At 47.7% G+C, this 24,361-nt stretch overlaps 7 protein-coding genes across 7 annotated transcripts; 3 read left to right on the plus strand and 4 right to left on the minus strand.

Moving 5' to 3' along the window:
* Nucleotides 1–1,175: 1,175 nt before the first annotated feature.
* On the minus strand, nt 1,176–5,685 carry F5Y00DRAFT_251488 (aspartic peptidase domain-containing protein; the record flags this gene model as incomplete). Its single annotated transcript, XM_048009830.1, has 7 exons — nt 1,176–1,343; nt 1,465–1,997; nt 2,101–2,263; nt 2,322–3,244; nt 4,289–4,444; nt 4,514–5,513; nt 5,665–5,685. 7 exons carry the CDS (start codon nt 5,683–5,685, stop codon nt 1,176–1,178), a joined length of 2,964 nt encoding a protein of 987 aa, XP_047868030.1.
* Nucleotides 5,686–8,541: 2,856 nt separating this feature from the next.
* F5Y00DRAFT_228654 (protein prenylyltransferase) lies at nt 8,542–9,810 on the minus strand. Its single transcript, XM_048006661.1, has one exon. It carries the CDS (start codon nt 9,612–9,614, stop codon nt 8,601–8,603), a length of 1,014 nt encoding a protein of 337 aa, XP_047868031.1. The 5' UTR covers nt 9,615–9,810; the 3' UTR covers nt 8,542–8,600.
* A 300-nt stretch (nt 9,811–10,110) lies between these two features.
* Nucleotides 10,111–12,980, plus strand: F5Y00DRAFT_251503 (CHD5-like protein-domain-containing protein; the record flags this gene model as incomplete). The annotated part of the gene is made up of 4 exons (XM_048009833.1): nt 10,111–10,197; nt 10,262–10,448; nt 10,523–10,849; nt 11,899–12,980. 4 exons carry the CDS (start codon nt 10,111–10,113, stop codon nt 12,978–12,980), a joined length of 1,683 nt encoding a protein of 560 aa, XP_047868032.1.
* A 3,228-nt stretch (nt 12,981–16,208) lies between these two features.
* Nucleotides 16,209–17,671, minus strand: F5Y00DRAFT_228661 (uncharacterized protein). Its single transcript, XM_048006662.1, has 4 exons — nt 17,595–17,671; nt 17,459–17,539; nt 17,032–17,403; nt 16,209–16,982 (listed from the first exon to the last, which is right to left on the minus strand). The coding sequence occupies exons 1-4, from the start codon at nt 17,626–17,628 to the stop codon at nt 16,330–16,332; spliced, it is 1,140 nt and encodes a 379-aa protein (XP_047868033.1). The 5' UTR covers nt 17,629–17,671; the 3' UTR covers nt 16,209–16,329.
* A 152-nt stretch (nt 17,672–17,823) lies between these two features.
* Nucleotides 17,824–19,245, plus strand: F5Y00DRAFT_228664 (uncharacterized protein). Its single transcript, XM_048006663.1, has 5 exons — nt 17,824–18,127; nt 18,192–18,253; nt 18,352–18,430; nt 18,532–18,619; nt 18,719–19,245. Exons 1-5 carry the CDS (start codon nt 18,035–18,037, stop codon nt 18,835–18,837), a joined length of 441 nt encoding a protein of 146 aa, XP_047868034.1. The 5' UTR covers nt 17,824–18,034; the 3' UTR covers nt 18,838–19,245.
* A 1,412-nt stretch (nt 19,246–20,657) lies between these two features.
* F5Y00DRAFT_207243 (Cupredoxin) lies at nt 20,658–22,485 on the plus strand. Its single transcript, XM_048005450.1, has 2 exons — nt 20,658–21,544; nt 21,601–22,485. The coding sequence occupies exons 1-2, from the start codon at nt 20,959–20,961 to the stop codon at nt 21,960–21,962; spliced, it is 948 nt and encodes a 315-aa protein (XP_047868035.1). The 5' UTR covers nt 20,658–20,958; the 3' UTR covers nt 21,963–22,485.
* F5Y00DRAFT_228667 (uncharacterized protein) lies at nt 22,456–23,192 on the minus strand (the record flags this gene model as incomplete). Its single annotated transcript, XM_048006664.1, has 2 exons — nt 22,921–23,192; nt 22,456–22,672 (listed from the first exon to the last, which is right to left on the minus strand). Coding segments are annotated over exons 1-2 (235 nt in total), but the record flags the coding sequence as incomplete, so codon positions are not given.
* Between the last annotated feature and the right edge of the window lie 1,169 nt (nt 23,193–24,361).

Below are 24,361 nucleotides of genomic sequence, written 5' to 3' on the forward strand. Positions count from 1 at the left end.
GTCCCGTCTTTACCTCACCCCTACTACCTGCCTAGCTACATACATACACACATACACACATACACCCATACACTCATACACACACACACACACACATGCATACGCACGATGCTTCACATGCTGCCTATATCGCCCTGTCTCGCTCTACGCCGTCTGCCTATCTTACCTACACCCTATTACAAGCTAGATATTGCACCCCGGATACACATACATCATCTAGAAGACCGCGACCAGTGACTAGTTAGCCAAGTCACGGGTCCCGCTCGACGTGGGAGCCAGTGGGAGCCTTCCTAATGGGGAGCGGCATCGATAGGTCAGCTGCTTTGCTCTCCGCGCGGATTACTAGAGTTGGGGTAGCGCGTAAGCTATAAGCCGTACGTGGAGGGGGAAAGGGGAAAAAAGATATAGGGTAACGGAATTCGCCTTCGGTCTCCTACGTATTCGCCAAAGGTAATGGATGTGCCACGATGGAGATGACGGAGGAGTAGTGTGTAGTGTGTAGTGTGTAGTATGTAGTAGTAGTCTAGGACTTATAGGACTTATACTGTGTAGGTTAGGTATGTATGAGTGTATCATGTATGTATAGTTATATGTATAGTTATATGTATATGTATATGTATATAGGTAGGTATATGTATACCTATATATTGCAAAATATGTCGTGTATAAGAGAGTATGTATGCGTGTGTATGCGCCGGTATGCGTTGGCGTGGGTAGAACGGCTTCGGTCTTGTCTTAAAGTGGTTCTTTGCATCGGCCCATCTGCCCATCCAGACGCGGACTCGCTATCTAATCAATCGTGCATGTGCTCATCCATCTGTGATCTGTGAGTGGCCTAGAAAGTAAACTGCAAAGTGCCGCGTAAAACCAGCCAGACCAGCCAGACCATCGTCCCGCGATAAGCGATACCTACATCCCAACCCCTACAACCCATACAGCCCGTACAACCCACACACACACACACACACACACACCCCCTACTAGGTACTCTAACTAACTACTACCCTTGCTGCTGTGCACCTGCAGGATGACCGAGGTGGAGAGCTGCTGCACATAGGCGGATCCCTTTCGCCTTGGATCATCCTCAAATTAACGCCTTGTAATGTAAAATGTAGCTTCGCCATGCTGCTAACGGCTGCCATCGACCGGTGGCGTTGCCCGATGATATGATTCAACTATCGCGCGACCCTTTCGATGCCGACTGGGGACTGGGGACTGGCGTCATTAAATAGCGGGCTGCTGTATGCAATATGCAGTTTGCCTCCCTTTGCTCCAAGGTTAAAAAAGCCAAGGACAACAATCCTATAGCTAGCTTTAGACGCACTGGGATGGTTCACCCCCGCCTACGAAAAACAACAACAACAGATATAAGTCAGCTCTGGTACCGGATAAAGACGGGTAGCCACGTCGGCAGCTAAACTAACCTTTGATCATCTTGCCAATAGCTTGGAACATGCTGATAACCATGACGGAACACCCAAACGCCACGACGCCCATAGCGACGTACGTTTTCCATGACCTTGAACTCAGCTTGATATAACACAGCGGCGGCAAGATATACGCCAGCGCGCAGGCGCTCGTCGCACCAACGAGCTCGAATACGACCCCGAGATCGCAAGTCAGCAGACTCAACGTCATGGCCGAGACGACCAATGCCGAGCTGAAGATTAGGTGCAGGTTCATATTGAAGGGCTCGTTAGGAAACCAATAGTTCATCATGACTTCCCGACAGACGAACGCCTCTAGCGGTAGCGTCGTGAGCATGTTCAACCCGAAACAAAGCCGCGCGATCGTCACCATCGTATTATCGGCCGGGAAGTTGTTCAGCACGTTTCCGAGCGTCTTATCTCCGAAGGTAAGGAAGCCCGCGAGGGCCATAGTCATACATGCCAGCATGGAGATGCCCGTAGAGTAATGAGTCACCTTTGCGAAGCGGTCTATTGTTGGTGTCTTGAGGGAGCCGTAGATTAGGAGAGAATTATGTTGACAGACGAATGCTGGCTTTTGTTAGCCACTGCTACCACCTTAAACACCTTGTAATACCCATAGTTACTCGGTTTAAAGGTTTAAACCATAGTTGACGAAGCGAAGCGCACATACCAAAAGAAATAACGCCAACAGCCTGAAATATGCCATCATTTATTGTGAGTAACGGTAAGGTAAAAGAGCCGCGGTTTTCCGCGGGAGTAAGAACGCTTTGGACGACGACGGTAACTAATATGATACCCATGCTGATCAAAGCGAATGTGCTTGCTTTGGCGAGCTATCTTCACTTTAGCTGGTCGATCAGATTTATTTTCGCTACATTGTAACAGGCTTACCTTTGCAATATCTCTATATAACGTCAACGGGTAGCTTATTCCAAGTATAAAGAAACAAATAACCGCTCTGCGGTCTGCGAGGAGCCATAATACAGGCGTGCTGCTCAACCCCGGCCATATCGTGCGTAGAACCTGTGGTATCGAATCGCCGACAATAATTCCAAAGGCAATCATGCCGCCGAACGCGAAAGCCCATTGCGCAATGCTTATGGCGACCAGTCCCGGTTTGCCGAAGCAGTGCTCGACTGTCCCCTGAAAGCTATTCGCGCCGCTTAGTTTACTATTGATGACGATCAGGCGAATGGTCCAGTCGACAATGATGGTCAGACTGATAAGCAGTACGATGCCCGCCAGCAGACCGGCGTCCTTGAATGCGTATGGCTGTCCGATAATACCGGCACCGATGATGCTGTTCGCCATATTCATAAACGCAGAGCGCATCCCAGATTTGGGTCTCGTCCGTTCTCGTTCGGCCCACTCGTGGACATCATCGTCAAGGCTGTTGGCTAAGGCTATAGAGGGAGCTTCGATATCGGTTAGTAGGGGGTGTCTTGGTGTTGAATCGTCATAGATAGGGCTGTCAGGTTCGGCAATATCGAAATAATCAACGGGTGAGGCTGGACGATCGTGGCCATTCGCAGGAGGTGGAATATTGGTAGGTCTTAGATCAAACCGAACTCGATTAGGGGTTCTTGGAGTGCCCGGAGTGCGAATAGAACTAGGAGGAGCGTCGAGGTCACCGTTACTCGGATACACTATAATGCCATTCTCGTTCCCGTCCTCGTCTTCATCAGAAGCGGTTCCTGCTAACAGACCATGCTGCTCTTCGTTTGCGGGAGCTTCGGTTGGATTGGTATTGCGCGTTTGCTCTCTATTAGAGCTATGAGTCGTGGCCTTGGCCATTGTGTTATCACGGCGGCATCCTTGCAAGGTAAAAAATCGGTTCCGTCCTCAATAACGGGTTGATTTTGTTAGTAGCGAGTGCAATCCAATTTACTGGTAACAGGTAACAGATCTCAAGTTGAGCCGCGCCTCGTCGAGTCCAGGCCAGTGTCAATGAAACGATTACGGGTTTCTTTCTTATCGTCATGTGATAAGATGTACGTATGTACGGATTAGGTACTAGGTATTCATGGACTAATGCAGGGGATTCTAATTGGCAGATTGGTTCCAAAGCTTGTGAATGAAACCCCATTTTAAGTCCCTATTCTAGGTAAGTCCCTGTTGTCTGGGTCCTGCCTTCTCTACGGATTAAGCTTCAACTTTATTAAGGTCGGTCCGATATTAAGTGCATGGTCAGGGGCTTGTACCCAAGTACTATTACGTAGTTTCTAAGTTTCGTTTCCTACTCAGTGACGATCTTTAAGGGAGAATCGTTAGGAGAGCATCACTCTACACTCTATGTCACTAAAGCTTATACCTACCAGGTAAATTATCACATAAAACGGCTCAACAAATAGTGCCAGCTCCTAGAATTGAATATTTCACTGTCTATTATATAATCATAAATAGAATACCTAACAGCGTATTTTGGTTTTATATGCCGGCGTTAGGCTGCTGACTCTTTCGTTCCTCACCCGCCCTGGGTATCAAATGTCCGTGTACTGTTCCTCTACCAGAGGAGGATGCTCTTATTTAGAGGTATTTATCCAAAAACCTAGTAACCCCCTTTCTATCCAAATGGTAAGTATACCGTGATGAAGGATTGTCATCTGCTTTAGCGAAGCAGTCTACGCGTAGTGTGTATATAATGAATGAGCGAGAATTAAGACCCAAGACGCCTTATGCCTACATAATCATGCTGATTAATAGGACACACATTAAGGATGTGTATACGCCTACTGCGCTTAACCTCACACCGGCGGAGTCCTCAGTGGGTGTGCTGCCCGGTGCGGACTCTGTTGGTGAACTGCTCGAGCCCGAACCTGCGGTTGACGTATCTCCGGGAACGAGGCCAACCCCGGAACCGTCCGAAGGAGAACCCGTTGAGCTGGAGCCAGCTGATGCAGCCGTTGCGGTAGCCGATCCGGAAGTCGACGAGCCACTCGGAGATGCCGTTGACGTCCCACTGGGGCCTGCACTGCTGCTGGTACCGCTACCGGAAGCTGCTCTAGCGGCGAATCCTATGCTTTTAGTTAGTCTCTCGATCGATATGCCCGTGATATGCCCATGCTATGCGAGCTCAAACTTACCGATTTGCTTTTGATCCATATCGAACACGCTGTAGACGTTCTTCAGGAACATATCTCCAATAAGCCACGCGCCGGGCACAAATTCCATTCCATATACGCTGCCAAAGCAAGTTCCAGCAGTGTTGGGAGCAGTTATGAAGTCCTTTGAAGAGGCAGTGTAAGTCTTTCCAGAGAAAGAGAATGCGACTTCACCATCGGTATCGCACGGAACAGTATAAGTCTCGCCCTTGTCGATGGTCTTAGAACCGGGGATCAGCTTATACAGAGCTGCAACATCGTCAGGGGGGCCGAAAACAAAGGTGGTGCCGGTGTCGATATAGGCAAGTCTGCCCTTTACTCCAGCCGAGTTGCCACCAAACAGCACATCGTCCATCGGGATAGCCCAACTATTTCCGGATTTGAGACCAGTGTACGATATGTCACCCGTATACTTGGCCTTGTTCGGCGCGCCAAAAGCCACCTCACCGTCGTTAACGCCATCCGCCTTCCTGTTCAACGCAATCCCAAACACGTTGGAATCGATCAGCTTGGCGTCCTTGAGATGGGTAAGCCACGTGCCGTCGACCATGGACAGCCCTAAGATGCCCTCGAAGGGGAACTGGGAAAATTGGTCTGAAGTGACATTGGCGACGCCAAAGGGCATTGTCACCTCCAACCCTGCGATGCTGATACTGTCAGACACGACGTGCCCGCTCACTTCTCCGGAACCATACTGGACAGAGTAGCCCTCTCCGGTGTCCTTGTACGTCTTGGAATCGTTCGGTCCAAATGTATTATGCTTGGTACATGCGCCAGTGGTGCAACCCGAGCCCATAACCCACGTTGTACTAGCACCAGTATCCACAAGCATGTACATCTTCTTCCCCTCGGAGCCAAAGGCAGCTTCTATAAAGTACGAGTAGTCCGTTCCGTCCTGGTCGATTCCCACAGCGTTGCTGACTGAAGGCTTGACGGCGGTATCCACGTGATAGTTGTTATCTCGGTTACGAATAGCAGGATACTCGGATGTGGCACGAGTGGGCATTTTGGACCCGTACTTAGCTGCTAGGTTCTGAGCATCTCTTGAGAGTTTCTCTGTGCGGCTGTCTCTGGACTAAATAGAGCTACCTGTTAGTATATACAAATTTCGCGGCCACGATAGCTTAACATACATCTGATCGTTTCGAGCTCATCTTAAATGTTACAAACCCGAGTTGCGGGTTAGAATCGCTAGGATCATCTCGCTTTAGATTGCCATTGGCTTTCGAGTTAAATCCGATGTTATTGGAAGCCTCTCGGTTCTCTAAGCTGTCACGACTGTTGGAGTTTTCGTCTGTGGGGAGACCCTGGACGAGAGCGGTACCCCATAGTAGGAGTTGTAGCGATAACCTGCCTTGATGCATGTTGAAGAGTTCCGCAACGTTATCCCCCGATTCGAATTACCAAGTGCCTCGGTTTCCGGGCCGGGCCGGTTGCTGTAGTTGAACGATAGAAAATCACGCCGCCACACACATTCGGATCCAATACCGCGTAGCTGATTTGGGTAGGGAGGGCTTTGCTAGGGGCGGAAGCAAAATGCTACAGAGCCAATTCGGTCCTCGAGGTGGTATACTGGCGATTTATGGCTCAAGAGTACCAGACCCTCTGGTTTAGATATTATAATTAGATATTAAGAGAGTGTCGTTGATAAACCAGAGAGCTATAAAAAAAAGAAATTGGCCGGAAGGGAAAAGTTAGAAAGAGGAGGTTGTCCGTGGAGTGTAGATAGATACAAGGCACGTAGGGTTTCGTAGGAGTATTCGATATGTCGATAGGGATTCCAAAACAAGTGCACCGCCGGGAGAAACACGTTTGATAAATAAGACAGGTAGAGAATTCCAACTAGGCCGCCCCGGTCTATTTCAATGAAAAGAGAGTAAACCAAAACGATCGGGTATGTGGCAGTGAAACAAAGACGACGACTCAGGCCAACAATAGAAAAAAAAAATAGATATCAGATGGCTGTGGAGAAGGTAAGTGTGAATACCTAGTGGAGGTCGGCAAAGACGGGAGGAGGAAGGAAAGTTAACGATTCCCCCCTCAACCCCTGCTACAGTCGTCAAGCCCAGTACCTATCTTGGCCTTCCTGTTCGTTGGCTCTCTATGTGTATGTAGATGAGGATAGCGTTAGACTGCGGGATAGACTACGAGTCAAGTAGCCGAAGCTGTCCATTTCTTTTTCTTCCCAAGTTATTTTACTTCATCTCGTCCATTTCTCTCCGTGTCTATCTCGAAATGATCAATCGGATTAGCACTAGGGGCAACGAACGCTCAAGGGAAAACCCCTGCTGACCAGGGGTTAAGCAGAGATAGCGCCATTTGTGGGTGCACGGCTTTTAATATACTTAAAGATGACCTCGGAATGCCATGCGGCTATAGCGTCGTCCAAGTACCTGTAAAGTAGTTTCTTATTATAGTGATCTGCTTGGGAAATTGGGTCTCCCTCTAAACTGGCCGACGACTCGGGATTGGCCCATCTCCAATATGTACATAGAGACTTCTTGTTTGCGGCGCAAAACGGTCGTGAAGCTACCGTTCTTTGCAGCCTCGAGGCCTCTTTTCGATGCTTTGAGCTGTGTATCCCTTCCGACTCTGCCACAACAGAATTAGAAGGACTACCTCGTAAACCAGCATTCGGGTGCTTAAGTGCTTAGTGCTTGGGTTGTTGGTAGTGTAATTGGCGCCACTTGGTTGCTTGGCTTCAATGTTGGGAAAATGACTGATAACAGAAGCCTACAGTATGTAATATGTAATATGTACAATACGACCTCGGCGATACATACAAACCCCATACAACCTGACAACGCTCAAGGACAGACTGACAGAGCTAGTGTAGATTGCTTGCAGGGATCCACCTCATTGGCCCCATGTGGAGTTCGGACTGAACGGGTATTGATGAGCAGCCAAGAAGACGCTTGAGTCTGGAGATCCTTGACATAAGAAATCTCACATTGGCCGTCAACTGCGGGCCACAGGAGTTAATCAGGACAGTCAGGGACCCTGACTCGGGGTACTCGAGCGACCTAGCCTGGAGGGAGAATTCTCTGATAAGGTGCTATGTAAGTCAAGATTACGCACTTCGGGATAGAAAATAGGTCTGAAATGTTTGGCGTCAAGGTGAGACTAGTTTCGGTCGACACGAGGCGACCGAGTCAGAGGCCAACCACGTAAAATACGGAGAGGCCGGCGCTTGGTATTACTAGCCACCAAGCCGTCACTCCAATTCTTATCAGCCGCTTGAAAACTTCCGTAAGCTCAAGCGGCTTTCAGCCACTTTGTACTATGTAGTATGGCGGTTGGAAGCTCGGATCTCTGTCAAACCCTATAGGAGGATCGGATCTCGATCACGGCCAAGAAGTATCCGATTTCTGAGGTTGACAGTTTAGTTACCCAAAATGTAAGGTGACGGGATAATTATAGGACAAAGCCGTCCACGTTGTAGCAGAACTAAGCCCCTGCGTCAGCCTACCACGAACTTCGGACCTATCAGCGTGGTCGTTTGTCGACTGCCGAGCCACGTCTTAGTTATTCGGCACAAAGACCTCCCTCAGCCGTCATCCGGATAAGCTATGTATGTGCAACTGATGAGCCTCAACTTGAAGCAGACGTCCATCCTCTTTCGTCCATTACAAGAAGGAGATACGGAAGCAAGGGCAAGAAGGAAGCAAATGGCGTATAACATCTAGACTGGTCTATTCTTAGATGTTCGGTCGTCCAAGTAATGAGTTGCTGACAGCATAATACCCAGCGAGTTCGACGAGTCAATTAATAGCTTGACCTGACTTGGACCTGACTTGACCTAACCTGGGTAGATACATTTTATGGGATATCTATCCAAACCAGGTAAAAAATGAGGGTATATACCTTTAAGTGGTGGGTAGAAATTTATGTGGCTGGTGTGGCTTTATAAGGGCTCCCAGGTCAGTCCCGAATATATTTGACCTGACTCGGACAAGGTCAAGTCTTTACGGTTTTGTGGCCTGACCTGACTCATCGAACTCGCTGATCAATACCGAGGCCTCATGTTTTCTCCTCCAACGGTTGGTAGCTTTGCTGTACTAATTCGGGCTCATTCTGCCATTTTGGACCCCATTAGAGGGCGATGCTTTTCGCACCAACGTTGTGCGCTATCCAGTGTTCGCCACTGACTACCGCCCTCCGGTGTTATGGAAGCGAGCCTCTTATTTACGGCCAAAAATGACTCAAATTGTTGATCATTAATGAATTCCACCGTCGCTATGGCGCGCAGAAATGTCCAGACAGACTCGCTTATCCAGCGCAACGAGTCAGTGATACCAAGGACTTCTGTAAAAACGGAAGAGTAGACCATGCCGCGGCTTTCTTTGTCTTTAATCCTGCCCATGGCATAGACGAGGAAACTCCAGCTGGAAATATCGGTATGATTCTTCAAGCAGAACTCTTTAACATCAGCAACTATAGACTCGGCCAATCCCGGATTACGATCCACTAAGAGCCGAGCGTGATGCCAGGCAGGATAGTTGCGAGGATGTCGGATTCCTGCTATCATGATAACATTCTTAACATCGTGCTGCAAGTCCACGACTACGTCGTGAATTGTATATAGGTGGAGCAACCAGCGGCGATGTGACCAGAGAGTTGGTGATTTGGCATGCCGATACAGCCTTGACGTGAGAAGGCTATCCACAAACTGCTTCTCCCGTCTTAATGCCAACTCATCCGCCTCGCTAGTTTCTAATGACAATATGAGCAGTCGTTTCCGGGTATTAGCGGCTGTCAGATGTTCGGGGTCCATAAGCAGCAGTACAGCTGTTGCAGCCATCACTCCGCTGCGGTTTACTGTGCTATCCTCATGATAGGCCTGTAGCAATCGGCGTGCAACGAAAAATGCTTGAACTAGCCTGAGCTTAGGAATTGCAACAGCCGTGCCATCTCTAAGGTAGTTGATCCCTGGTTGTAGAGGATGACTTTTCCCAAGCAACTCAATCTCTAGCAATTCATTTTCTGGTAGATTCGTGAGGATTGTCGAGATGTCCTTATATACCTCATTTGGATCATTAGCTTCTAGGTGAGCTAGAAGATCTTTATCTAGCGAGCGGGACATCGTGAATGTGAGGGCCGCTGTTAGTCAGGCATAGAATTGCTTCGCAAGGTAAGTATGTATATGGTAACCATTTATGCAGCCCTAAATACCAAATATCATAGTACGTAAGTAAATCATACCTAGTAGATTACCCATAGTTCTAGAAGCTGGATACCAGTTCATGTCTGGGCATGTAAATGAATATACGTGTACGTTGATGGGACAGCAAATATAAAAATGGGGACCTTAAAGATGGACCTTGTGATGTTGGTAGTGGGGTAATATACTTTAAACAAATAATAGCTAGTAAACTGGTAAACTAATACTCATAAATGAATTTTTATCTTAGTAACGCATCTATCTAAGCATCATAGGTTTCAAGGCCACATATCGAATAAGCCACGAATTTAAAGCTTTCTACCTCTTTCGGTATTCTACTATAGGTATTGTTCTCCTATCAAACTTGTCCGCTGTGACGTTATCCTTCTAACTTATGAAAAGCAGTGCTCGAGACGAAATGATATCTGTACTGCTACTGATATTCCTAGTCGAGCTCGGTGTTCACCTTGTGAATACTGTCGGCGCCGCGACGATAAATAATCTAGTAGGATAATTCTCCGAACATGCCAGGGTAGCATCATATCAATCAATGGCTGACCGCGATGTAGTTATGGAACCTATATCTAGCTCTCCCGACCGAATTCTCGAAGCAGGCGGCAGAGAAGAAGACTCTGCAAAGGGAATATCTTACGATCCGCCGCGACCTGAATGCTACGAGCAGTCAGGACCAGTTTGCGAAATGGGCAAAGCTCCGACGGCAGCACGATAAGCTATTGGAACAGTTAGAGAAGATGAGTTAGTTTCCCCCCGAACATGCGAGAGATAGATATGGGCAATAGAAGATGAAGTTGACCGATTTATGTTTTAAGAAGCCTCATACGAAAGCGCCAAGTCGAGATTCGACAGTACCGTCAACATTCTACGTTGGTTAGCGACATCCGGGTTGAAGTTCCTCCTCCCTTTCTGGTACGCAAAGCAGCCCATGTTCTGGCTCCCGCGCGGCTGGTTCCCATACTACGCCGAGTGGATTCTGTCCTTTCCACGAGCCCCCGTGGGCAGCGTTAGCATCGCATCGTGGCAGGTAGCCTGTGCCGGGATAGTCTCATTGGTGAGCGATACCGTTACGGCAATTCTAGGATTGTTACGAGGTGCAAGCATCGCAGAGAAACAACCAGTCAAGATGACGGCAGAGAAGGGTCCCATACCAAAGTCACAAGGAGCAAAGGCTAAGAAGGATTCATGATTGTCCGGGATACATTAGGTATAGGTAGAAGTTATGTTACGTTACGTTGCGTATGGGCTATTGCTTAATCGATGCTTAATCGACTAATCGACTAATAGATATGGGATATGTCTCTCATCTAAAATTTGACGCAGAGTTTTTCATGGCGGAATGCTAGGAACTCTGTAACACGATTGAGATGACTCTTGGCAGAGTACTTTGGGTCGCTCTAGGCAGCATATTGACTCTGACGACCATGGAGAAAAAGATCGTTAAAGCTTCGAAAGTGCCATTAATAAATACACGATGATTTTCTTACCTTGGATCTGCAATTATAAAGATGCGAGTTGAAGACGTAGTCGTCCTGAATACTCGCATATTCTAGACAGCTAGTTCTAGACCAGTATAATAAACGATAGGCAGCATATATACCGCATCATCCACCGTCAAAGGTCTGATCCTCAAATCCAGTTCAGATGCGCTCTTGTGACTCGCAAGTTTTCTGTATCATGGAGAGTTGAGAAGAGGAAATACAAATTTTCTAAGAGCACCGCGAAATTTGAAGAGAAATAAAGAAGTGGATATCGAGACCACGGACCTATCAAAAGCTCAAGCTCGAACCCACTAATTCTTCATGTAGGTACATAGGTACACCGGGATGCATTGTCTGTCCCGATTAAATGCGTCATGTACCTAGGTACAAGTACAACCACCCTGACACCTGTGACGATCTTCAAATGGAGACACACTGACACACCACCTTAAATGTGTCTAACACTGACATCCAAGGTTGTTGTTCATGTACATATCATCTGGCCAAGCTGGCCTTCAAACGAAATAACTTCCTTTTTGTTTATACACAGAGCACGCATAGTAGCGGCATGGTTAGAATACGCCTAGCTACATAGATAGCAAAAGACACGATGGCGATTCCCTGGGGAACGTGAGTACACCACCAGCCGAAAGGAAACTTACATTACATATAGCATGACATATATCTTCCGGTACCTACATACACTCAAGACATGAAAGCTAATATAACGCCCGCCGTCTCCAGGATAAAGTCCCTCCTCATATTCTTCGGCCCAATGCTCCTCCCCAAGGCCATAACCTACTACCGCTCCGTCCGCAACGCGCCCCGCGCCGCCGGCGTCTCGATACAGCCGGTGCCGCCGCAAGCTCTACGCGCCATCGCCGCGCTCGTCGTGGGCGGTCTAGTCCTGCTCTTCGGCCTCCTTCCCATCTTCTCCCCCGAGAACGTCTTCGTGCGCACGCAGTCCCGCCTGCAGATCCCGACCGACGTACTCTTCAACCGTCTCGCGTCTCTACGCCCCCTCTCCGCCGCCGACGACGCTCTGCGCGCGCGCTTCGTAAACCTAGAGTCTAGATTGCTATACCTACAATTCGGCCCCGAGGTCCTAGCCACCTGTCCCTTTTGCACCTCCGACGATCCCCGCTCCTACTTCTACTACGCTCTTCCCGCGCTCCTCTCGCAACATCTCATCAACCTCGTTCTCGCCTCCCTCGCAACCTCCGAGCTCATATCTGGGTCCTACGGCCCTAAGTGGCGTGCCACCGCCGCCGTAGCCAGCGGTCTCGGCGCCGCTCTCGACGTATACCTCGCCAACTCGTATAACTACCAAGCGAACGCGCGAGCTACACGCTTGACCGACCTCGATCCTTTCTTCTGGACCTCGCGCACGGCACGACACCTCGGGCTCGCATCTCTCGATTTCCTCCTGGCTTACTTGCTGTACCTCTCTAGCACCAACCGAGCCTTCGTCGCCCCGCCGAGCCCCGCCGCGCGCGTGGAAGCCATAACGCGGCAACTGCAAGGGACGAAGGGACGGTTGAACGCAGTGGGGATAATTAAGAACACGGCGAACCGGGACGAGGAGCTACGGACACGCAGCCAGGCGTACTGGCGCCACGAGGGCGTGGTGATGCAGGAGGTTATGGAGGAGCGCGAGGTAGTCGAGGGTGTAAATGATGCGCTACAGAATCGTATTAATATTGGTGATATTACGAGAGACGCCGATGCTTACGCGCTGAATGTGTTGCCGAGGATGGAAGAGGCGGTTACATCTGAGATGACTGTGGGATAACTAGGCGATGGGATGGCGTGTATAGATAGAGCCTTATACATGGATAAGACGGAATAAAATTCGGTTTGGACTTAAACTTGGGTCGATGGTAAAATTCAACATGGGCCGTCTGAGACCGGCACGTCTATTCGGATTGGCTGCGTGATTATTTCAACATTGTAGATGCGTAAGCAGTTGATACATATTAAGCAGCCGCCGCATGTCCCGGGAAAGAGTTGGGTATACGAAGGTATAACTGATGGCTAAGATCCAAGTGATCCATTTGAATAACCTATCCTCCCCCCTTCCCCCCAGGAACCAACTAAAGTTGTCCCTTTGAACCGTACCCGACAAACGCCATTAGATGCTGCATGGTATGCTAATGTGCCTTTATCAAAGCTAGCCGCAGTCGAAACAGTAAAACGCATTGTAACGCAGATACACGGGTTAGTAGTATTTGCTACCTAGTTAATTAAGCACCTCGAGTATCCGGCCTCGTCGTGCCGGCTGTACTCGACATGCTGCCCTTCCTTGACTCTCCTGGTTGCGATCCTTCTTCCACGCTCCGTTCTAAGAACCCGGCCCACAGGTCGGCAAGGGACTCTTTACTGGCCGAAGTCGGCGTCGTATCTGAAAAGAAGTCTGCGCTCAGAGACGGCGTACTAGGCGTTCTGTGGAACGGAGAGGTAGGGAGGCGGAGACTATTAGTAGAAGTCCCCGGCCGCGCCAGCCCGGCCTGTTCCCTTTGCTCGTCTGTCCAATTTAAGAGTCCTGCGATGATCTGGAGGATCTGGAACTTCTTGGGATCAGAACGGTCAAGGGCGAGGAACTGAAGAAAGTGATTCGTGACAATTTGTCTACGTCAAGTTAGCAACCATGTTATAGGGGTCACGACAATAAAACAAGACCCAACGAACCTATCGATGCTGTCCTCAGGCTTGGTCTTCTTGAGGTATCGAAGAGCTTTTGTTAGGTGATCGTTTAGGACGATAGCTTCGTGTCTTAGCTTGCCGATGAGGAGATTCTTCTCTTTGACCTCTTTCTCGAAGGGCGCAGTTCGCTCCAACTCCTTCTGTAACGATTCCTTAACCTTTTCTGCTTCAGTTGCTCTCGTGTCCGCCTCTTGAACGAGCTTCTTGAGCGCCTGAAGTTGCTCTTCGGATGTCTCAACCATCTCACGCAACTCTTTCTTGCGGGCCTCTTGGATTTCTTGAAGTGCCCTCTGGAGACTATCAACAGCTTGAGACTGGCTATCCCGCTCTGTTATAATTCGCTCGTAGCTTTCTCTGAGTGTTAATAGTTGCTCTTCTAGGGCGGCTGCTTTCTCGGACAGGCTCTCTCTAATCGACCGTTCCTCCATGGCTAATACTTCCCAGTCACCCATCGCATCCTTAGCCGCCTCTGCTTCTTCCCTTAAGTGTTGTATCTGCCGCGTCAGGTCTTCCTTTTCTTTTAACGAGTTGTGTTGAGAAAGGTTGTTCCTGCTCCGGAGACTAGATAGTTCTCGTGTCGCATCTTGCAGCTCGATCTTGAGCTTTTCGATCTCATCTTGATAACTTTGTGCACCCTTTTGAAGCTCCTCGTTTTGTCCTTCCAACTCTTCAATACGTTGATTTGCTTCTTCTAATTCTTCCTTTCCTCTTGCTAATCTGGTACTGACGTTCTCTTTGATCTTCTCGACCCTGCCTACGAGGGTTTGATATTGCTCCTCAACCTGCTCCTTCGTGGCTTCGGATTCTTCCAAGTCTGATTTTAGCTGAGCTGTTTCTTGGGCGTGCGTCTCTTGTATGGTTTCGAGCTGTTTTCGCAGTTGCTCTACCTCTACTCTTAAAGCTTCACGCTCCTGTGTTATAGCGTCCAGCCGGGCATTTGTGTCTGTGTCTGTGGATTCGGTTGTTTCGTTCGTGACTGGTTCGTGGGCGGGGTGTCCATTGGTGGTAGGCGACGTGGCGTGACCATTTGCGGACTCTTTTGATGCATTCTACCAACTTCATTAGTACTCAACTATAGAACTTGATTTCAAAGTTGGTCGGGCTCACTTCTGTCGCGGGTGTGTCTGGCTCGTCGGATTCGTTGCCGTCATCCTCGGGACGCACTCCGTCTTGGTTTATATCTGTGGTTTTAATCCCGTCCTCGAGAGGTTTCGGCTTCGCGGCATTCTTCTTCTTTTTGTTATTCTTTTTCTTAGCACCTATATTACACCATGTTAGTTATTGTAATCACACTGCAAGACGACGAGAAGAATGTTTAGAGACCAACCAGTATTTAACTGCTGCGAAGGTTCTGTGGGAGTCATGATGAAATCATTCGTGAAGATGCAAGGTCTAAAACGGTAGCATCAATTGTAGATAATCCTCGAATTGTAATCGAAGAGACGTTTACTACCTAATGTAAAAACGTTTAGAGGTTGCGACGTTCTGCTGTAAAATCATAGTCCACAATGAATCCACACGTAAGCCGTTGCTGTTTATCGAGTCCCCTGGTACCTGTACATACACTCGGTACCTTACAGTGCAGTGGTTATTTTAGGTAACGAATCAAATTACAGTTGATTAATTAGGGTGCTAGCCTGCTAGGCCGGCTAGAGTCCCACAATACATACAGGGCTCGTTCCAACTATCCGACCACTGTAACGGCGGGGACTTGTCAACTGAGCCTCCTATATAGCACGTAAAACACCTGTAAATAAAAGAGGCATTAGGCATCTCCATGTGACGTCTAAGAAGCCAAGAGTTATAGATGAAGAATAGCCTGTCACAGCTTATCCTTTAATACGATATCAGCTTAGCGAATGGCCTTGATACCGAATCATTTTTCTATAGAATGTTGATCTAAAAGTGCCATATGAAAGATTCATATTTCCGCTCTGGTAGCCCCCCACCACTATGGCTTTGATTAAGGTGTGGCTTGTCATGCCACGGACCAATCAGTCCTTACGAGGCTTTGATTGGTCAATTATTCATAATACATACAAAGAATTTCAAGTTCTGAGGCTACTTTTTTTTTTCCTTTCTTCTTCACATATTTTACCATCTTCGCTAGAACTCTTTAAAATCGAAGCTGCTTTGCTCAACTATAGAGCTCTAATGGCTGGTTCATTCTTCTGGTCGAAGTAGAGCGAAAATTGCCTTTTATAATCCTGCTGTTTACCTGACTTAATCCACGGGTACAGCGGGTTCGCTATGTGCAGATATATCATCCTCTCACGAAAAGGTGCATGTGGAGGGTGATGACCAAAATAGAAGCATATTTCCGTTCATGATATACACGCAATGTGCAGTTTTCAAATAAAATGCCCAGGCCTTTCCTGATCGCAAGGTCTCTTAAATTTATAGTAAACTAAGTAGGTATAAAAAACGACTCGAAATCATTATGCTGCTACCTTCTTCGTCTTCACCTTTGAAGACTTCTTCTTCCCCTTCTTGCTTGCCTTGGCTGGTTCCTTCACAGCAATCTCATCCTCGGGGGGATTGCGGCTATCCTCTTCTGCTTCTTTCTCGGCTGGTTCCGCCTCTGCCGCATCAGTCCCAGGTACTGCCTCGATGGCTTTCGGTGCCTCGCCATCAACACCTTCAAGCGCAGGAGGATCGCTGGCTGCTTCATCAACCGACTTAATCTTGGGGCCCTCAAAATCGTAGCCTATGCCTTGTAGTTTCTTTGCGCGTTGGTTACGCTTCTGTTCCTCCTTCGTGATCTTCTGCGTCCATGTCGATTCGGTTAAAGGCTTCTTCAGATGATTACCGGCCATCTTGTTTAATGGTACTTTCTTGAAGCGTCTGTTTGAGCCTTTCCAGAGGTCGGCATGAATCTGTGACTTAGGAACAACCTTAACTTTCAAGATCCGGCCAAATAACAGATAATTATCCATAGTTTTTGAAACAATGCTGGCTACTGCCGCGGAGGCGAATTCGATAAATGCGAAATGTTTGCTGGCGCCTGTCTTCTTGTTCCTAGACATTCGCAGCTTCTCAATTTTGCCAAATTGGGAAAAGTAAGACCGCATCTCATGTTCGTAGAAACCATCTATCATCGTCATTAGCACTGTTACAGACCAATTGACGAAATAACTTACGCGGGAGGCGGCCAACATATACGACGCCACGTTCACCATCCTCAGAGCTGGAAGATTTGAGCAGCTCCTTGGATGCTTGCGGGATTTCGCCTACATCTTGTCCTTCTTGGAATTGAGCACTTGTATCGACTATAGCATCTTCTTCGTCGCTGTCGACGACATTTGCAAGAGCCTGAGCATCATCGCGCTCATCATCTGAGGACTGTAGGGTTTCGTCTTCGTTTGCGACCTCACTATCGTCCTTCTTGCTCTCTTTAGCGGATTTCGAGAGCTTCGTCTTTACTGAACGGTCCGTTTTGGCCTTCTTCAATTGGCTATCGTCTTTTATCGACTTGGACTTCTTTGTCGCAATCGGGCTCGCGTCATCGGCAGCTGTAGAATTCTTATAAGCTGACAGAAGCTAAGATTATGTGTTTTTCGTACTGACCTTTTCGTTTGGTAGCTAGAATATCGGCCTTGCCTTTAGAGGCGGGTTTTGTAGTAGGCTTTACGGCCGATATACCGGCTTCTAATAATTATTATTAGCCCAATAAGACTTAAAGCCGATGATTGTAATATCCTACCCTTAGATTTCCTCTTCCTGAGTTCTGGTGCCATTTTGTTTGTATTGTCGATAATATGGACCTAAAGTGCAATGCGCTCTTCTACTGTGCTGCTTAAAGTTCGAACATTTTTTTTTCTTGCGCCGTAATTCTGCCGTTGAAGCTTTGGCGGTGAAAAAGATAACCCCCACTTTCCCCAGATAGAAGAAGTACATAGTACATATATACCTAGGTACTTAATACATTTGTACGTTCGTCGAGGCTGCAAACGCTGCCTTTAGCATTAATTTAGGTGCAATACTGCCTAGGAAATGTGAATAATACAACATCTCAGCAAACGTGTTTATAGAGCTGTTCATCAAGTGTTTAGAAAATCGATTAATTGATCTCTTCTAAAGGCATACGGAACTTACATAAAACCAGGTTCAGGCCTTAGTAACCTCCTACAAGCAGAGCACCTCATGGCTCCGTCTAAGAAACCATTGTCCCATAAAGAGATTTGGGATGATTCGGCCCTCATAGACTCGTGGAACGACGCGCTAAAGGAATATGAGGTATGCATCCAGGTTTTCATTTTCCAAAGCTGACAAGAACCAATGTCTCATTAACATTATTTAGAAATATCACAGTATCCACAGGAATGGAGGCAACGTGGAAGACCTTCTAAAGTCCGACGACGAGTAGGTTCGCACCTGTCTATCACTCAAATCCCTAGCTGTCTCCTGCAATTACGATATTTTATCCACATATATGTATGCTTACATGAAGATCATTCAAGAACAACTCCGGATGCCAAGAACGAGACTGAAAAGGCTCATCCCCTCGAAGCTGATTCCGAAATGGGAGTTGAAGCTACCGTAAGTCATAACCCCAACCCTACTGAATGGCTACCCTTGAGAGAATCCCAGACGATCAATAAAGCTTGGCATAGATCTCCCAAGATTCTAACGAAACACAGAATGGAAGACAAGAGAGCGGAACGTCGACTTCCCAGCACAGCCATCCGCTTGGTGGAGGTCCCGGTCCCGGAGGGCTGCTAGGTTCAGGTAAGCTTCATATTAACCCTTGTCCCCGTCGAAATTCTAGAAAGAGGGTACCTATCTCTGGATACGAAGGAGTCGGTCGTGCTGATGATTATATTGCAGTGCGCGACGAAGGCCTCAAGAGACTATTGATGTCGTGGTATTATGCAGGCTACTACACAGGCTTTTACGAAGGCCAGCAGAGCCAGCAGAACCAGACTCAGCAACAAGCATCTGAATAGAGGCGAGCGGGAAACTTTAGAGATCTCATAACTTTAATCCCGAATCTATGTAGTTAAAATCGTTGATGGGAATTCTTCGTGAGATGGACTTGACAGGCAGGGATCTGTAACGTTAGATGTTACAGGCTCTTGTGACGGCGATAACGTCACATACATAGCTTAAATTCTGCCGCTATGCGACGAATTATGCACCAGTCTCCATCCATAAGGAATAGTACAACATGATACTACAGATTACAGAATGTCGATTGGAGGAGCAAGGCGAAGAAACAAATTTGAGGCTACCATTACGCTCTTGATGAAGATCATGGTCTGATTTCTCCTTACTTTGGGGTTGCGATTATCAGCCTAGCCATGAAATGCTCGTTTTTTTATAGCGTTATTGAGAGGGAACATCTTGTTGATACTACTTCATTTTAGAGATATCGTGAAATACAATCAATAAAAACGATACCTCTTCTAGTATTATTCGTAGAGTCTAATTGGTATAATACTATATTACCTATTAACAATCAGCAGCATATTTCCATACTAATCTAACATTTTAAATATTTTAGTAAGGACCCGGCGGCAACTTCATAGTAAATTACAGCTCTTAGGTGATTTCGAAACCCGAGCGAGCCGGTACACTAAGAAACCGTCGCTGGCGTTGCCTTATTGGGGGGTTTTCTAATACATAAGTACGACGCTATATATCCACGAGCTGGGAGCGTTTAAGATGAATTTGAGGATGAGACTAGGTTAGTCAAGTAACGGTGCATGGTGCGGAGGACTAAGGAGCAGGGATACACCAATGACAAGCATTGGCAAATCAAGTTTAGACTAGGCCAGACTCGAGTCTTTTTCTCACCTGAGTAAAGGTTGAGAACCAGGATGTGGGTTACGATAAGGTTAACCCTTAAGCAGGAACAATCTCATCCGTCAGGGAGTTCGGATGGCAGGGGAGAGGATCTCAGCACGGGTCCTTTCGCCATAGGAACGTGCAGGTTTCTTGGGGTTCTCGATAAGCATGCTTTTGTTCATACGAAAATTGAAACTGGCTTACTATGTAGGTACATATCAATTATTAAAAATCTAACCATAGAGAAGAGAAAAAAAGAAAAAGCCCGGCTCCGGCATAAAAGCAATAAAACGTGGTCCCCTCGAGTGTTCGGTATAGGTGCCAAGAACAGATCGCAATTCGTCTGTAGGCTTTGGGTCTAGGTTAGACCAATAGCTGTCATATTATATACTAAGCGGTAAACAAATCGAAATGGCAGCTTTCCTGCAGTAATACAGATTCAAACTCCTTCTAACTAGACATAAACCAATACATAGATTTATCTCTATTTGTACATAGTAGTACGGATTATTGTAAACTTATCGTAACTTAATCTCAGAAGGAATAACGATTCCGGATTGAAAAAAAAAGGTCAACTTCGGATTGGCTATCCCCAGCCTTGGCGTCCTAATAGGGGGCTGAGCTATGACCGCATTCCCCTGGTCTGTAGTCTTATAAGCGAGGGGTCCAAACGCCATCCGAGACAACTCTGTCACATCCACCTCCTACTCCAAGCCCTTGTAAGTCTTGGAGCCGCGAAACCCGTCTTCTTCATGGGCCGCCCTAGTCCATACTGGACTGTGCTCCGTCGTGGTGAACGATTAAGTGGCATACTTCCGGTTCCCGTGCGTCTCCAGTCTTGATCGGGCTCCCTTGGCCCCGGTAGGCATCCCCAGCTGCGCGCTGCACGGAAATTTTTGCTGTCCCTTGTTTCGAGGGCGACTCCTGGTCAAGGAGGCATGTATTATCTCAGGGTCCAATTCAAGCCCGACAGCGGGTTAGTAGATCGTCATGCTTGATTTAAGTAACGAGGTCCTCCCTCTGGGGCCAAACCTAGGTTGTTTCTTTTCACTCCTCTTTAGACGACTCGTCCTGTGTATACGTTCTTTTCTTTCCATCGTCCCGGTGTGATTTTACGTCCTTGTTCATTCTCTTAATTACGAGCAGGCCCTCGCCTTTTAAAGCATTTCTATTGCCAGGTCCATTACGGTCATTCAGGAATACCAATACCCCATATATAACGACCTCCCGTAAAAAGGAACATTAACGTTTAATTTCTCCAATCTTCAAAATCCGTCAACATGAAGTACGCTACAGCTCTTTCGGTTGCCCTTGCGCCCCTGGCCATCGCTAAAGCCGTTAACAACGTCTATCCCCAAAAGAGGAACCACAAGCAGCAACTAGAAGAACTCGCTGGTCTTAAAGGCAATGGTGAGACGATCAACTTGGGCGTTTCGTTAGGACAGACAACTCAGGTTATCGTGATCTGGGCGAACCCCGGAAACAACGCTCAGACGACGACGCTGCACGAGCAAGTCACCGTAACTCAGACAGTCACTGCCGGCGCGCAAGCAACAGCGATTGGAACCGATACTCTTGCTGCCGGAGCTACTACCACAGCAGCTGCTGGTGCGGTAGCAACTCACACAGTCCAAGTCGGTGGTTCCGCCGGCTTGGTCTTCGTCCCCGATCAAGTAAAGGCCAACGTCGGTGACATGGTCATCTTCGAGTTCATGAGCAATAACCACACTGCTACCCAGTCCACTTTCGCCGAGCCCTGCAAGGCCATGGAGGGCGGTATGGACTCCGGCTTCCAACCCAACCCCAACAACACCGTCAGCCCCCCTCCCAAGGTTGCCATGCAAGTCATGACGACCGACCCTCTATGTAAGTTTAAGCCCTTTACAATTCCTGTATAGAGCCTCAACTAACCATTACTTTAGGGTTCTACTGCAAGCAGCAGGGCCACTGCGGCAAGGGTATGACTTTCTCGATCAACCCCACCGCTGAGAAGTCGCAAGCCATCTTCCAGGCCGCGGCTATCCAGCAAAACGGTACAGGGGCCGGCAGCGCCATCACTGGAAACGCCACCGAGACTGCTGTTGCCGCCCCCGCTGCCACTTCTTCAGGGGCTGTTGCCGCTCCATCAGGCGTCACCCAAGGCACCGGTACCATCGAAGGCGGTGCCTGCGTCTGCGCCGTCCAATGCAGCACTGGTAGCTTCCCCGTGAACGCTGCCCAAGGCATCGGTGCCTTCGGTGGTTTCGCAGGAGGTCTACCTGCGAGCATGATGGAGACTGTTTAAGCGGTGGGAACGGCGTCCGGGGATTACGACTGATGCCGCGGCTGTTGTTGGCGCGGATCTGAGATGTTCTGTATATCTGGGGGTTTTACCTGAATGACTAGACTTCTTTTTTTTTTATTGCCTGGCATAGGGATTCTTTGTTTTAAACATATGACTGGATCGTATATTATAGGTGCACTTAATAGGTCATCAGATCAAGTAAAAATACCAATACTTAATCCAATGCCATGATATGACCGCCTGTTCAATGTGGAAAATTAATTCACTTGAGTGAACCAAATATGTAGCAGATATCACATCGTGGGAACACTACGGATTAATGATGATGGTATTCGTCAAGAAACGATTGAGAAAATCTAGACGCCCTTATACGCCTAGAATCCCGTCCGGTCGAAAAAATATTCGCCCTATATCCCTCCTATACCTAAGGTAAGGTATATAAATACGCCGTTCGCTATGCTAGAAGTCCATCTACTTTCCGCCAGCAGCTGCTGCGGCTGCCCTCTTCGCGTCGGCTAGAAACAAAGGATGAATCAGCTTACGAACAGAACACGTATGTTATATGGCAGGAAACGATCTAAATAGCCGCGTTTCGTTCCCCTTCCAAGAAGAAAATATATCTTACCAGCAGCTTGCTTCTTGCGCATCATCTCGGCGACAGCTTCCTTGTCACGTTGCATCTCAGTACCGCTCTTGGAGTTCTTCGATTTCTGCGCAAAAGAGCGGTTAGCATATCATGAACATTATGTCTTAAGTACTTCCGCTATTTTCAGTATCTCCATTATATACATCAGTTGGGTAGTTAATATCGAATCAGACCAAGTCCATCAGCATATTTCGCTTAATAGACTTATTCCGTTTCGAGTATCTTCACGACAAGCGATCGCGGGTGTTGCGGTAAAAAAAAAAAAGTGTGTAGGCGAATAGGAAGGGCGTAAGCAAAGCGGGAAAGACTCACCTGAGCAGCCTGGGCCTTGAGGTTCTTCTCGCGCGCCTTTTCACGCTGGTTGCCGCGAGCCATGGTTTCGCAGATATAGTATGTGGAGAGAGGTAGGATAAACGAGGGAAAGGTAGCAAAAGCAGCGCTTAATAAAACGCAAGTCGGTGGCTTACCGGTTTGTTGGTGGTTAGGTAAAAGATGGAAGGGTTCACAAGTTTAGGAGGAGGAATCTAAAGTTAGGTTTATGTGTCTAATGCGTCTAGCCGCCAGCTGCTTAAAATAAAGGGCGCCACAGCGTACCGCAAGGGTGTTTCCCGCCTAGAGCCGCGCTGCTGGCTTATCGCTTGGTCAGTGCGGGCTACCTGCCGCAAAGAACTTTAACGGTCAACCAATCAAATCATTTTCTAATCACCGGTCTAGATATTCTCGATCCTTCTTTCCTTCTTTCACCAAATCACCAAAATCGATTTGACTTGGCGGTGGACTCGTTAGATCCCCCACATTAGCTCGCTAATAGCCGATGAGATTCAGGTACAATCAGTTGTAGAACGATCTAAAATATAGGTGTTTCTGATTCATCTTAATGAATGTTGTTAATTACGATGGTGATTGCGATGATACATATGATTCCTCCCTCAGGTACCTAAGGTACCTCTTATACACATCCATGTTAGATGCATCCATACGAAAATAGACCATCTATTCATAAGGTACCTTAGTAGCTAAAGCAGGTCCGGAAGGAATCGAGATGCGAACAATGGCCTACTTGTTAGAGGACAATAAAGAATAATTTAAAGGAATCACTGCAAGGACAAGGAACAATCAGATATGTCGTACTTTACTCCGGGGTTCAGTCACGTAGTCTGAAGTTATTCCCAAATCATTCAATGAATTATCACTTAGAAAGACTTTGGTGGGGGGTCTGGCTAATGGGCCAAAATCGATGTGAAACCAAAATCGTTAACTGACAGCCAATAGAATTTAGGTCGTAGCCAATTCTCACGATGTATTCGCTCAACGGGAAATAGACTACCTTTGAATCATTGGATAGGGTGATCTCCCGCTGCAGGTCCATGCCATTTTCCTAGCTGCCGGTTTCCTAGTATCATAGTATGCGGATCGTTAGGGGTTATGATTCGCGTCAAGCGCCGGGACAGTTGCAGATCTAACCCGTCTGAGGGAAGGAGATTCACCATACGCATCTTAGAAAATATACGCACCTTGAAAGAAATGCAAGCAATAATTTTCCAGATCGTACCATGTCTTTTGTGCTCTGTAGCTTCCAGCTTGGGTCAGGAACACGCGTTTACCAATCCCTTCGACTGTTCAGTACCTCCCTGACGACCCTGACGAGGGGCAGTTCGAGGGGTATTTCAAGGGATACTCAGGCTTCGATCGAGCATCAAGCGTGAGAGCATTCGCGCCTGATTAAATCTATTGGTCGAAGACAACTTGCCCG

The sequence above is a fragment of the Daldinia vernicosa genome (assembly GCF_022497035.1).
Source record: "Daldinia vernicosa strain CBS 139.73 unplaced genomic scaffold F5Y00scaffold_8, whole genome shotgun sequence".
Lineage (NCBI taxonomy): Eukaryota > Fungi > Ascomycota > Sordariomycetes > Xylariales > Hypoxylaceae > Daldinia > Daldinia vernicosa.

What these genes read in the sequence shown, in the direction of transcription:
- F5Y00DRAFT_228664 (XM_048006663.1), top strand. Translation starts at nt 18,035, where the DNA reads ATGGCTCCGTCTAAGAAACCATTGTCCCATAAAGAGATTTGGGATGAT. An exon ending in CTTCTAAAGTCCGACGACGA is followed by an intron (nt 18,254 to 18,351) that starts GTAGGTTCGCAC and finishes AGATCATTCAAG; the next exon opens with AACAACTCCGGATGCCAAGA. An exon ending in AAATGGGAGTTGAAGCTACC is followed by an intron (nt 18,431 to 18,531) that starts GTAAGTCATAAC and finishes AACGAAACACAG; the next exon opens with AATGGAAGACAAGAGAGCGG.
- F5Y00DRAFT_207243 (XM_048005450.1), top strand. Translation starts at nt 20,959, where the DNA reads ATGAAGTACGCTACAGCTCTTTCGGTTGCCCTTGCGCCCCTGGCCATC. An exon ending in CATGACGACCGACCCTCTAT is followed by an intron (nt 21,545 to 21,600) that starts GTAAGTTTAAGC and finishes CCATTACTTTAG; the next exon opens with GGTTCTACTGCAAGCAGCAG.
- F5Y00DRAFT_228654 (XM_048006661.1), bottom strand. Translation starts at nt 9,614, where the DNA reads ATGTCCCGCTCGCTAGATAAAGATCTTCTAGCTCACCTAGAAGCTAAT.
- F5Y00DRAFT_228661 (XM_048006662.1), bottom strand. Translation starts at nt 17,628, where the DNA reads ATGGCACCAGAACTCAGGAAGAGGAAATCTAAGG. An exon ending in CAGGAAGAGGAAATCTAAGG is followed by an intron (nt 17,540 to 17,594) that starts GTAGGATATTAC and finishes AATAATTATTAG; the next exon opens with AAGCCGGTATATCGGCCGTA. An exon ending in TCTAGCTACCAAACGAAAAG is followed by an intron (nt 17,404 to 17,458) that starts GTCAGTACGAAA and finishes AGAATTCTACAG; the next exon opens with CTGCCGATGACGCGAGCCCG.